Source organism: Trachypithecus francoisi, unplaced genomic scaffold (assembly GCF_009764315.1).
Source record: "Trachypithecus francoisi isolate TF-2019V2 unplaced genomic scaffold, Tfra_2.0 Lachesis_group3, whole genome shotgun sequence".
Taxonomy (NCBI): Eukaryota; Metazoa; Chordata; class Mammalia; order Primates; family Cercopithecidae; genus Trachypithecus; species Trachypithecus francoisi.
Window position 1 is genome coordinate 135,995,949 of NW_022681468.1, and position 13,864 is coordinate 136,009,812.

The window sequence follows — 13,864 nt, forward strand, 5'->3', positions numbered from 1 at the left end:
ATTTGACCCAGCCATCCCATTACTGGGTATATACCCAAAGGATTATAAATCATGCTGCTATAAAGACACATGCACACGTATGTTTATTGTGGCACTATTCACAATAGCAAAGACTTGGAATCAACCCAAATGTCCATCAGTGACAGACTGGATTAAGAAAATGTGGCACATATACACCATGGAATACTATGCAGCCATAAAAAAGGATGAGTTCATGTCCTTTGTAGGGACATGGATGCAGCTGGAAACCATCATTCTCAGCAAACTATCGTAAGAATAGAAAACCAAACACCACATGTTCTCACTCATAGGTGGGAATTGAACAATGAGGTCACTTGGACACAGAAAAGGGAACATCAACACTGGGGCCTATTGTGGGGAGGGGGGAGGGGGGAGGCACAGCATTAGGAGATATACCTAATATAAATGATGAGTTAATGGGTGCAGCACACCAACATAGCCCATGTATACATATGTAACAAACCTGCATGTTGTGCACAGGTACCCTAGAACTTAAAGTATAATTATAAAAAAAGTTATTGTCAAATAAAAACGATGTCAATTAAAAAAACAAGAGAACCACTTTACATTATAGATAATTCTAGTGTATTAGAAGCAAAAAATATTAGACAAAAGGTTATTGTTATGCACTGCCTTTTTATGGAATATTTTGCAAATAAGTTGCCTTCTACTATTACCAATATTGCTATGCTTGAAGGAAGATTTGCCAAAAAAAAAAAAAAGCCTCAAAGTTACAAAAACAGATAAAATGTGGAATGATAGGAATTTATATGTAGGCATAATTATGCACTGAATGCTTTCTACACAAAAATCACCTAGGATTTTTGATATACATGATTTCTAAAATTTTCAATTTATACATACCTTTAAGGAATACATCTATTGTTCTTCTATTTTCATATGTAGATATTACTAAAGCCTTTCCACAAAATGTAATAATCTACTTAACTCTGGAAGGTTGACAAAGCATCTTTTGTTTTTAAGTTAAGAAAAATCGGCCGGGTGTGGTGGTTCACGCTTGTAATCCCAACACTTTGGGAGGCCGAGGCAGGTGGATCATGAGGTCAGCAATTTAGACCAGTCTGGCTAATATGGTGAAACTCCATCTCTAATAAAAAAAATACACACACAAAAAAGTTAGCTGAGTGTGGTGGCGGGTGCCTGTAGTCCCAGCTACTCGGGAGGCTGAGGCAGGAGAAGTGCTTGAACTCAGGAGGCGGAGGTTGCAGTGAGCCAAGATCATGCCACTGCACTCTTGTCTGGGCAACAGAGTGAGAATTCGTCTCAAAAAAAAAAAAAAAAAGAAAAAAAGAAATAAAAATCATTAATATTTTTCCTTAGACTGATTTTATCTCTTTCAAGTTAAAAAAGGGGGAAATTAAGAATGCCATGTGGGCAGGTATATTTGCTACATAGCTTTTAGAAGTGCTCTTCAAATATGCTCTGTTGATCACATTCCTCAGAATGATCAAGGGAGCATGTGAATAGCCAGACTCCATCCTCCTGACCTGGACTGTCCACAGGTGAGCTATTTTACTTTTCACTTTAGATTTTGTTTTATTATGTTTTTAATTGTGTGTGTGGTTGTTGCTGTTGTTTTATTAAAGGGCATATATTACATCAGTAACTCATGTAATTTTAAATGCATATGCCTGGCACCGTTGTAGGACCACCAAGTCACAATGATCTGTGAAAATATGCTAACAATTGGTCATTTTAAAACAACATCCCAGGAACAACTACTACAAAGGCTTTCCAGATGATTCTAACAACCAGCCAGATTGGGAACCACTAGTCTAACAAAGTATATACCTTAGGAAATTTTAATACTTTCAATTTTATATCCTTACTTGGAAGTCAAAATATTTGGACAGTCTTATAACCATTTAGAAAACAAAATATATACCATGATGTAAAAACTAGGAAGTATGCTAATTTCCAGTATCACAGTCTTTTTCAGAACAATATTTTTGTTCTTCTGCTAGGAAAATTATTAATACTTCCAACTGACTTTAGGTTCTAATTTCATGTAAAGTGTATCAGACTGCAAATACAACATCCTTCAAGCAGCTGTTTTAGTACAGTACTTATTGCACTCTACAAATCTTGATTTATAAAATGAACCAATGATTTGAAGTAGAAAGACTGATAATGAACTATTTCACATCATAACCTGGGAGTCCCAGAAGCTTAGTGCCTTTTATATTCGTACTGGTTTCTCATGAATATCTCTGAGTTGAACTAAACCTAGTGGCTGATTCTGTTCTTCATCTTTTATCAGTTTTTCCAACTTAAAACTTGAATAAAAACAGCCTTTGAAGTGAATAAGCATATTGCTGCACTAAATAGCCAGAATAATAATCCATGTAATTCTTGATCCACCACTTACTAGCTGAATGAGATTAAGCTAGGTAAGTTTTCAGCATCTGCTTCCTCACCTGTAAAATGGGATAATAATAATAATAAAGTTAAATTGATAGAGGTGTTACAAGAAGTAAAAGAATGAAAAACAGGTAAACAGCCTGGAAAGTGCATAATATATAGTAATTCTGAGTAATAAGCTTTTATGTCTCTTCTGAGCTCTCAAGAGATAAAGTCATAGTCTTAGCAATTAAAAGCCACAGTTTGAATGTGGATTTGACTTTAAAGTTTGTGTTTTTTTTAGTTAGTATCCCACCTCTCTTGATTCAGGCATTTATCCAACACCTTTTAACTCAATGCTATATGGGTATAAAACACTAGTCTAGGCACAGTACAAGTTAAAGGATAAAAAAACACAACTTGCCTCTAGATTATTCTGGAATAGAAAATGAGAAATGCACATAAATATGAGAGTCAGTGTGAGAAGAGGCAAGTATATGGGAATTTTGAGGAGACAATAAATAGTTAATTCCAGTTGATAGGTGGTGCAAGGCTGACAGTGGGAGATCAGAGAGTCACCATCATGGTGTATGAATCAAGACAGCTCCACAAATGGTGCCAACTCAGCAAGGGCCAGCAACACTGGAAGAATTTGACCTCATGGGGAAGCTTCTGTCTACACACACTCTAAGGTCTCTTCCTACTGGAATGTTGTTCAAGGTGAAGGTTCTCTGAAACATTATCACCAATAATCCACATCTATAAACATCTGAGTTTTCTGATCCTCTGGATCCTGAAGACAACAGTTGAAATAAATAATTCAAATGTGTGAGCTTATAATTCCATAAAGCTGTGTCAGGGAGACAGCATCCCACAGTTTGACAGCAAGAGCTCTGCACTCCAATCTGGCTAAGGTTACTTATGGAGAAAAGATAGCACTGCTACCTAATGATAACTATGTAGCCATGGAGAGAAAAAATATGTTGGCATCTGCCCAAATCCCAGTAAGCAGATGGCCATGGGCACAGAAACCATCATGACAACTGGCACCTCTTTGGGATGCTCTGAGCAGGAAAGGGGCCCGGAAAATGTCCTTCTTTGGCTGTCCTTCCTTCAGAGGCATATGGGTGGCACAGGATGGGGAAAACTGCCTGACTGCTGCCAAGGCGAACAGAGATAGCCTTTAAAATCTAGGCTACCGCAGCTTCCTAGGTAGGCAATCTGGTACCTTTCAGCAACCAGAGACCATCTTAAAAATGTGTGTGCTGATTTCCTCTAGGACAATTGATATCCAACAGATTCCATTCACAGTTGGCTCACAGGATAATAAGAAGCTAAGCTCCAAGAAGATGGAAGGGTGTGAGTCCTCTATAGCCAGGCCTCATATGTCAGATGAATGGCACAGGACTGTTTTATCTGTGTTTTCATTCTTAACCAGGTGGTTGTAGATAACCAAGAGCACATGTGTATTCCAAAGTTAAGTACCACTGGATGACTAGGATTTTAGCTGGTTGAAGGGTCACCATCAGTAACAATCTGCTTTGCAGAGGGCTGCTCATTTGGAATTTTTAAAAGTTGAAGAAGATCCATTTTTCTGAAATGTATCATCTTGTCCTATTTATGATATTGCCTAATATTTCAAGCAACTACATTAACTTTTTTTGGCATTAAAACATTTCTCTATTATGTCACAACAGATATACACAACCCCTTCCCCCCCCACACACACACACACATGCTCATGCACTTCTTAGTCTTCATTTGCCTTTGAGTAAACTTCTTTGAATCAACAGCAAATAAAATACAATGTCAAACTGCTAGCCTGTATCCCAAGAAATAGGAAATAAATTTCAGTAACAAGGACATCTGACTCTCAAAAATCACTCTAATATAAGATAGATATTATTACCATATGAATTACATTTGCATAACATTTGACTACTTTTCACTCTTAAATCGGTTTTAAATATAGTGGAGAACTACCCATCCCTGCAAAAAGAAAAACAAAAACACAAAATATCACAACAGCCAGTGCATTCAAGATCCCTTTGACTTATATCATTCCTAAATAAATTACATAAACTGTGTTGTTTTATAAAGACAGATTTTTAGAGTGGCAAACCCTAGTTATTTCAGTTGTCTTAGAAATTCAAATAGTCTAGCAGTAAAGATTTCTGATTATTCAATAGTCTACTCACATCAACCAGAAAATGGCTAGTTTCGAGGCGTTTGATCACAGCTTTGGTCAAGACAGAGAAGCCATAACCAGCTACTGGCTGCAGATATTATTATGTTATTTGATAACAGCAAGTAACATTTGGTCATATATACCTTTATGAAGTATTATGTAGAGTAATAGCTTAGTTGATGATGACAATCCCATGATCAGGGAACATAATAATAATATGCAATTCACTTAAATTGAGATTGTGAAAGACTATCCCAAAAATGTAAGTAATTAGCATGCAACTAAAATAAATGGTAAGGGACTGGAGTAAGGTCGGAGGAAGTTGGGTTGAGAAATAAAAAGTAAACAAACACTTACATTTACATATAACTATCACTTTCCAAAAGTATGTAATCCAAAGTTGTTCCCACAAGAAAGCAATTAAATTTGTTAAGGTACTCTTCTCATTTCCATGGTGGAGAAGGGACTTTATTCTTAACGAGGTAACTACTCAACTCTATCCCCTTGCTGATCTCTTCTCTAAGAATAGCTTGTGACCACTCAGGCATGACCTAGGGCCTTGGTTCTAATGCTCTCCCTGACTGTGCCAGTAGGTTGTAAGGGAGTCCATGGTCTTCCATGGGACTGACCTACGGTAGCCTGTGCAGACACAACTTTTCCTATGGGCAACCCCTAAATTGTTGAATGGATAGGAAAATGAGTGATTATGTCTCATAGTCGATCTTTTCATATTTTTTAAGATTAACTACAACTTTCTCTCCATCCCTGTAAACTTAATGGAACCAAGAAATAGATGCCAAGCTGTTGGCTTAACCTTTGATTTCACTCACCTTTTCTTTGACAACCGATGCCACAAAGTTAGTTGATGTAAAATGGGGTTTGTGCCTACATTGAGCAGAGAAATCTGATCCACAATGTGTTGGATTAAGTTTGGGCTCATTCCAATATGACCCATTTAACATATTCTTTGATTTTAAATCAAGCCCAACTTCTTAGGAGAACTGTCTGAGTAAAATAAAATGCTCCTCAGAGGAAGCATGAAAAGTCATTGCAAGCAAACTCTCACCCAAATAAACACAGAACATGCTCTAAAGAAGTGCTACCCGATGTTAAAACACAATTAGCTTACAATGTAGCATTTAAACATGAATACCTCCAGCCAAGATCCTCTCTTCCAACTCCGCCATTTGTTTTTTATAGGCCCTTAAAGCTGCTTCTTTGAAAGAAGGACGAATTCTCTTTGGCTTTGTGATCTCCACTGGCTGTTCAGGAATGTTTTGGTTTTCATCTTCTCTTATTTCTATCTCAGCTGATGTTTCATTTAAGGGTTCTAATCCCTCTTCACTAACCATATCATCTGCCGGACCATCATAACCCTCATCTTGTGGGGTTTCATAAGGTGTTTCATATAAAAGGTGATCATATTCTTGCATTTGTTCATCTGTTTCAGCAATACTAGTCCTGTTTTCTAGTTTAGCAAGGACTTGTTCCATCACTTCAACATAATCTGTTTCATTATCAGCCACTGGTTCAGTATAATCCTCCTCATCCTCTGCTTTATAGTAATAGGGCTCTGTGTAGACATCAGAGTCAAGTGTGGTACTTGACTCATTTGCAGTTGATTGAGATAATGTCCGAAATCTCCCCATTAATGAAGAGCCACTGTCCTCATACCCACTCAGACTCTGTGTACTTTTGTTCCATACTACTTCCAAGGCTGATTTAGCCCTCTGCAGTGTAGATCCAAATTTTGGAAAGCTGAAAGTCTTATCAGAAAGGTCAATGCTTAATCGACTATGCCATGATTTGGGTGGGGCATCCTCTGAATCATCACTTTGCAATTCACTTTGACTTCCATACATCATGGACAACTGGTTTTGATTTTGGTAGAGCTCATTAGAATTAGCTCCCTGATAAGAATCATATTGGCCAACCCATTGGCCTTGTGGTTCATTATCCAAGCCAGGGCATGGAGAAGAGTTGTCATCTTGAGTAAGTCTCTCTGAGTCATCTTGAAGATCACTGTGGCACTTTCCCAAGTATTCTAGGTCTTTATTGTAAACACCCAGCTGTTGGTCAGAAAGACTATTTGTTTCATAATCAAAATCTTCCTGGGTGGATGAATCCAAGCCTAAATCAGCTCCTTGCTCTACTTGATTCCATTCCTTCCATGGAGAAAGATCTTCATGTAAAGAGAGCTGAGAATCACTGTAATGACTCCGGTCTCCAGATGCACACACCATGCCATTATTCATTCCACTATCCACAGTTTCTGTGTTTTCAATTGCAGTCTGCCCTTGGATACCCTGAACGCTTCCATTCAAATGCTGGTCCTTGGGACTGTCATACAGGGTCGCTGTTCCTTCCTGTTTCCTTTGCCATAGCTCCCGGTCCGAAGATGACAGGAGAGAGCTTCCATTAGTTCTAGTGAAAAACTGATTTTCTGAAAAATCCTCTGAGTAAGACTGACACAATTTGGAAAAATCTGATTCAGAACGACTAAGTTTAGCAGTGAAAAAATCACTCTGTGAGTGCCAGAGAGGTGTTGCATCTGCATAATGGGTTGTGGTTTGCTTTTCCAAGATATCTGATTCTGGCAACTGTGAGGAGATTTTATCATAATCTGATTTATTTGAAATTCTGCTGCTATTAGCAGTTTTATTCTTGGATCTAGCACTGTGTGATTTTGAGCTTGGCTTGGAAGTACTTCCCTTTGTTGGAAGCTCTGACTTGGAAAGCACAGCGTAACTGTTTCTATTGAGGTCAGATTCAAGATCTTCATCACTGTCATCAGGTGACTGCCAATTGTTCTTGATTTTTGGCTCTGGAGTAGACAACTTCATATCCATACTCTCATATGTCTGGGAGGATGGTATCCCTTTCTCTTTTCTTTCTCTGATATCATGAGTTAGAATATCTGTTGAAATTCCAATGCCTGTTCCTTTGAGTTTATATGATTTTTTTAAGACAGAATCCCTTTGCTGAGGGGTTTCAAAGTACACAAGTATGGGTCGAGGCTTTGCATTTGGACAGTCCCTCTGGTGTCCTATCCTCTGAGCAAATTCAATTTTAATAGCATTTGGTGCATCTGAAAAACCCATTTTATCTATTAGAATTTGGTACACCACACTTTCAACATATTCAAATCTGTCTTCAGGCACATTTAAAAATCTCAGGCTTGCCTTGCTACCCATATGACCTAAGTGCTTAATATAATCATGGATGTCTCTTGTTTCCCTCCGGGACTGGACAAACCCTGTACGTAGCTGCTCAATTTCACTTTGTACAACCTCCACACTGCTAGAGATCTCATCGATGGAATGCTTGAGAGCATTGACATGCCCTCGTAGTTCAGAAAGTTCTGTTTCAATCTGACTTATTCCCTGAAGTTCCTTAAAGATCATTTCCATGACATCATGTGTTTGGCTAATGCAGCCAGAGGAACTGAACCCTGGCTCCAGGGCATTTGTCTTTGGGTTTCGGATAGTTCTGTCCAAAGACTTGCTTCTTATTCCCCAGGATTTTTTCATAGTGCTTAACTCGGAGTCTGAGGAGACACACTCTTGACTCTTTTTCCATTTTCTCAGTTTTCGTAAAGCCCCCAGTTTTAAGCTATGTAGAGTACGCTCACCGTCAGAGCTGCCCTCAGAGGGTGCAAGGCTGCTTGAACTCTTTCTGTTGCGTCTAACTGGCATTGTGTGTGTTGATTGTGCCTGGTTTTCTGTGCTACTCCTTAGTTCATTTAATGATTCTGAGTAGGAACTCTCAATTGAAGACAGCTCTTGAAGCAGATCCTCATTATCAGTGTTGGTTACTTTAGTATTCTTTTGTAGGCCATTGGCAATAGCTACTCGGTAACTGAATGTTGGCGAGAGGGAAAACTCTTTACTAGCCTCGTCTTCCTCAGTGGATAAGTTGTGAGTAGATGAACACTTTGCAATCTTCTTTACAGTGCTTTTAAAGGTATAAGAAAATTTGGGGGATTTGGTCTGGCCAGCAGTAGGAAAGTCTTGATCCTTTCTCTGCTGACGATACTCTTTTTTTTTGTTTGTATTTCCCAATTTCTTTGTAAACATTCCTTTGCAAAGCCTATGAATGTAAGGTAAAATCAAGCTCTTGAAAAAATTAGCCACCATGGAGAGCAATTAGTGCAAGCTTTTCTGCCCCAGAAAAGTAAACAAGTATCAGGATGAAAATCTGAAAATCCAAGGCAAACATCACTGTTCAGATGTTCTGTGAATCACTGGAAAGAGCAGGAAGGGCAGGCGTGGCTCTGCCACATTGTCGCTGTCCTGTGCAAACCAGAAGCAAAGCTCCATCTATGAAAGACATTCTTTCCTGGAGGAGGGGTTTCATGAATCTCTGTCATTTCCACACAACTCCATGTAGTGTCTAAAAAGAAATGAATGTTAAATATCAGAATTCAATTCTAGATTTATTCGATTTCCAACATGTTTCAAAAGTATTCATAATACACAATGTGTGAAAAATTGCAGAGGAGGTAGGAGCATACATGAATTTCAATGTAAATTTACTTTTAAAATAATTACTTAAAACAAATCACTACCAATAACAATAACAATGTTTATAATGTTTGATAAATCATTCATGGGTGGGCACAACTGAAATAGTAATAAAAGGTAATAGTGGTTATTTAGAAAACATTGAGTAATATGACAGGCAATTTATGCAGCCATGTTAACTTCATAAAGTCATTTCTACTTTACTTTCTTTCCTAATAACATGTTTACTCACACTAACATAAGAATTTAAATCTAAATATATTCCCCTCACATCCCAGATATTCAAAATTCACAAATTAATATTATCTCTATATATAAAACCTGTTTTTATTCATTCAAATAATCTTTTTCTGACCACACAAATAAGTAATCTCTATGATGACTAGTTTCTTGAATTATGTGAAGAAAAAGAAAATAAAGTTAACATTTAATTTTGCTGGTTTGCCAGCACAGGGTCTTATATGTAGTAGGAATTCAAAGTTTCATTGAATTGAACTTACTATTTTATCAGTGAAATGTAACCCAGAATAATAGTAACAGTCAAAAGGCTTTGATGGTATTCCAGTATGTGTTTGGGTAGATAATCTATTTAATTCATTAAAGAACACATCATAAACTACAGATTGTCTCAGAAATCTGCTCTTTTATCAGCTCTCTCCACTTGGAAATCTGCCAATTTCACTTCAATCAGGCTCCGCAGGGGATTTCGGAATACATGCTCTGGCCAGTAGCCCAGCTTCACAAGAGAGAGGTGAGCATAAGTGAGAAGAGGAGGAGAAAAGATGGAGTGAAAGAGATGAACTCTAAAGAAGCCCAAGTCTTTCTGGATTTCAAATACTATCAGAGTATAACTCTTCTGCTCTGAAACAATTTGGTATTCATTCACAAATGCAAACCAGGACCTATTTTCTACTAATAAAAACGTCAAGAAATTTACTTTTGAGTTAAATTTAAAAAGCTTTTTTTTACTCCTATGTGACATCTCCTTGTGAAGAAAGGTCTTTGGAAAGTTAAGCTGCAATAGGGTAGATAAATTATTTTTAAACCAATTTTGGTCAAATAAAATTTTCTACCAATCACTCAATCCAAAATCCTTGGTCTTCCAAACGTAGAAACAAATGCTTCCTTTTGTTTAAATCAAAGTAGCAATTCTGTGAATGCCTCTGTTGATTTCAAATCTAAATTTCCTGACTGGCATTACTGGTTCAAAGCTACTGTTCTAGGCAATAATTGTTAGAAAAGGTTTGAGTGGGAAAGTTCAATGGGAAATGAAGCCCACCAAATGCAAACTCAGGAACAGGTGTCCACAGTTGCACCCACGAACTCACTTGCTCACATTCCAACCACAGAGAACAACCTGTTATTTACTAAGGGCTCGATACTCTTTCATGCCTCAGTAACTTTTACATCCTCTCTAGCCAGAATATCATTCATAATCCAGCCCTCACTCTCTGTAAAAATTATGTTTAAACTCCAAAACCATTTCAGCAACCACTCCAACGGAGCTCATCTCTCTCCTAGCCACTCTTTATTGAAGAATTGGCACACATTTCAGCCACTTAGTATCTCCACCTAGTTGCCCAAAATTAAACTCCATCCAGAGCCTAGCAATTTTCCTGAATTACTAATCTCAGTAATGTCATCATAATTATCCACTTGCCCACAGCATATATCCAGGAGTCATTCTAGACCATGTGTCATCCATCCCATGTACATACCTGAGGTGACATAGTCATGCCTTAGGTCTGAACTCTGTCATTTCTCATCTGGACCATGACAGTTGTATCCTACATGGTCCTCCTAATGATAATTTGACTCTTTTTTCAAATCCTAAATTTCTAAAATTAATACAATTGAAAATATATGTCTTCCTTCTTGAAACACTATTTTAGCAGTCTTATTTTCTGTCACTCCCATAAGCACATCTGTCTCAGTCATGGTGAAGTAATAGCAGTTCCCTGATTACCGTATTTTTACCCCACTAAAGGGCCTTTTTCCATGCTGTTCCTTCTTCTTCCAATTATTTTCCCCTTCCCTTCTCTATTCACATGTCTCTTTCATAAATATCTATAGAATACCTATACATTTGACCCCCAGCCAAGGATCAACATCAGCTCATTTGACCTCCTCAGAGTACAGCACCTCTTCCTCTGTGCTCCTGCAATGTACTCTCAAAATACCATAATTATTTATGTGAAATATTTATCTGTATGTCTGACTCTCCCATCTGACTGTAAACTCTTGAAGAGCAGGAGCTGTGTTCTAATTAACTTTAAATTTTTGTATTCCTTGATACATAATAGACTCATACTGTTTGTCAGATAGGTGATTATATAAATTAATGAAAGTAGGAAACCCATGAACTAATACATAAACAATATAGGTTCCAATAAGCCTAAAGTGGCTGCACTGGGCCTTACACAATCCAGAGAAGGAGAAGTAGTGTGAGCAGAAGAGAAGCATCTGAGACATTCATGTCATGTGCAAAGATGGGGAAGCATCCACATTATCCAGAGAGGGATGCCTCTGATGGGGAGCAGAGGACTGATAAAATAGAATCAGAAGGTAGACAGTTTTGAAATTTAAGAAGTCCCATTTGAGGAGGAGGCACTAATGGTTATTGGCTTTCAGCACAGTCCCTTGATCCAGATTACTTGCATTGGAATCCCAACTCTGTGATACACTAGCTGTGTGGTCATAAGAAAGTTACTTCCTTGGGAGGCCGAGGCAGGCGGATCACGAGGTCAGGAATTCGATACCACCCTGGCCAAGATGGTGAAACCCCATGTCTACTAAAAATACAAAAATTAACTGGGTGTGGTGGTGCGTGCCTGTAGCCCCAGCTACTCAGGAGGCTGAGGCAGGAGATTACTTGAACTCCATCTCTACTAAAAATACAAAAATTAGCCAGGCATGGTGGTGCATGCCTGTAGTCTCTGCTGTTCAGGAGACTGAGGCAGGAGAATCACTTGAACCCGGGAGGCAGAGGTTGCAGTGAGCTGAGATCACGCCACTGCACTCCAGCCTGGTGACAGAGTGAGACTCCGTCTCAAAAAAAAAAAAAAAAGAATAAAAGAAGAAGAAGAAAGTTACTTCCCTACTGCTTTTACTACTTTATCTTGTACATTAATTATATTGGGACAGAAATAGCATCTCCTTATAGGATAGTTGTAAGGTTTAAATAAGTTCATACATGTAAATTTTTGGAGCAATGTCTAGAAGATAGCAAAGCCCAGTATATATTAGTTATTACTAGTACTGAGAAGAGTAGTGAAAAGCTTCAAGAAGCAATTACAGAAGACTAATCAGGTGGTATCTGATGTGAAAATTATGATATAGTGGGGGGCAACCTAAGAATTCTGCTAGGTTGGAGAATGAAAGAGGAAGAACAAAGACATTCTAGAGAAGCAGTCAGAAGTGAAAGGGAAGATACTTTCATCTCTATGGTTCAGCAACAATTTCCTAATGTTGAAATCTCACCTTCCTAGTTACTGAGCTCCTACTGTATGTGTATGTGATACAATCCCATCATAAAACCACAGATGCCTTAGGGAAAGATTTGGTGAGTCCAAAATACCAGCTGCGGAACTTCCTTCAGACAAGTGACTGAGATAGGAAAGGAAGATGACATTTAATGATCACCTGTTATGTTTCAGAAACTTAAATTATCTCCGTAATCCTTACAGAAACTCTTTAAAGAAGGCATCATTATGCCTATTATACGAGGATATAACAGATTCAAAGAGATAAAGAGATACAGCCAAAAACCAATAAATAAAGTAAAAAGGTAGTTTGGTCCTAGTCCTGGAGTCTATGAAACAATCATTTGTATGTAAAGTGAATGTTACCAGTGGTAACTGACACAAGCCCTTATACCCACCCCATACAAACCCACATACCTACTCCTCTCTCTGAAGTTCTTTGTTTTAAAGGAAAATGGCTCAAATCAGGAAGAACTCAAGGTGAATGAGAGGTAGCTGGAGGGTGAACGCTAAGATAACATCATCTCATCTTAACTACTTGAATTCCAAAGCTCCAACTTACTCTCCAGATATTTTAACTGTAGTTACATAACCATATATTATCTTCAGTAATGAACTTTAGGGATAAGATTTAAGACTTTGGAAAGAAAGTCTTTGAGAGAGATTAAAACAATAGACTATGTTGTTATGGGAAGCCTTCGTAATAACATTCAATTATTATTTACTATGTACCAAGCAATGTGTATGCAATTTTCTAAAGTTTATCTCATTTCGTTCTCACAATAATTGTATAAAATAAGTATTTTCATTTTCCAGATAAAGTGACTCAAGGTTTAGAGTTTCTGAAAACTTGCTTAAGGTCATGCAATTAACATAAAACACAGTCTTGACTCTAAGCCCCAGATTTGAACAGGAAGTGTGTAAACTCTGAAATTAATATTAGTGTTTAATGGGAAATATGGTTTGCATATATGTTAACATATTCATTTTTAAGAGAACTATTTAATATGACTCTAAAAGTTAGATACCCTAGTGGGCTAAAGGAGATAATGAACTTTTAAACAGTCAAAAATTTATTGCTAAATCATTACCAGAATTAAGCTAAAGCATTTTCAGATCAACAAACAATTTTATGTTCCTTATTAAATGCATTAAAGTATTTTATATTCCTTATTAAAGGCAGTAAAGTACTAAATACCCAGGTGAGCTGGATATTTAGAGGTTAACTTTCAAGACAGACAAAGAAGACAAAGGGACAGGACCACTTATGGTACAGCCCAAGGAGTTCT

General features: G+C 37.6%; 1 protein-coding gene across 2 annotated transcripts in view; it reads right to left on the reverse strand.

Annotated features, from left to right (window-relative positions):
* The window catches only part of UNC13C (unc-13 homolog C), a 670,888-nt gene that overhangs the window by 624,273 nt on the left and 32,751 nt on the right, over positions 1-13,864 (reverse strand). For both annotated transcript variants that reach the window (XR_004431983.1, XM_033190063.1), the window contains exon 2: positions 5,724-8,962. Coding sequence is in view for 1 of the 2 variants with exons in the window: in XM_033190063.1 (XP_033045954.1) it covers positions 5,724-8,706 (2,983 nt within the window). In the remaining variant the exon portion in view is untranslated. The remainder of the gene's footprint in view (positions 1-5,723; positions 8,963-13,864) is intronic.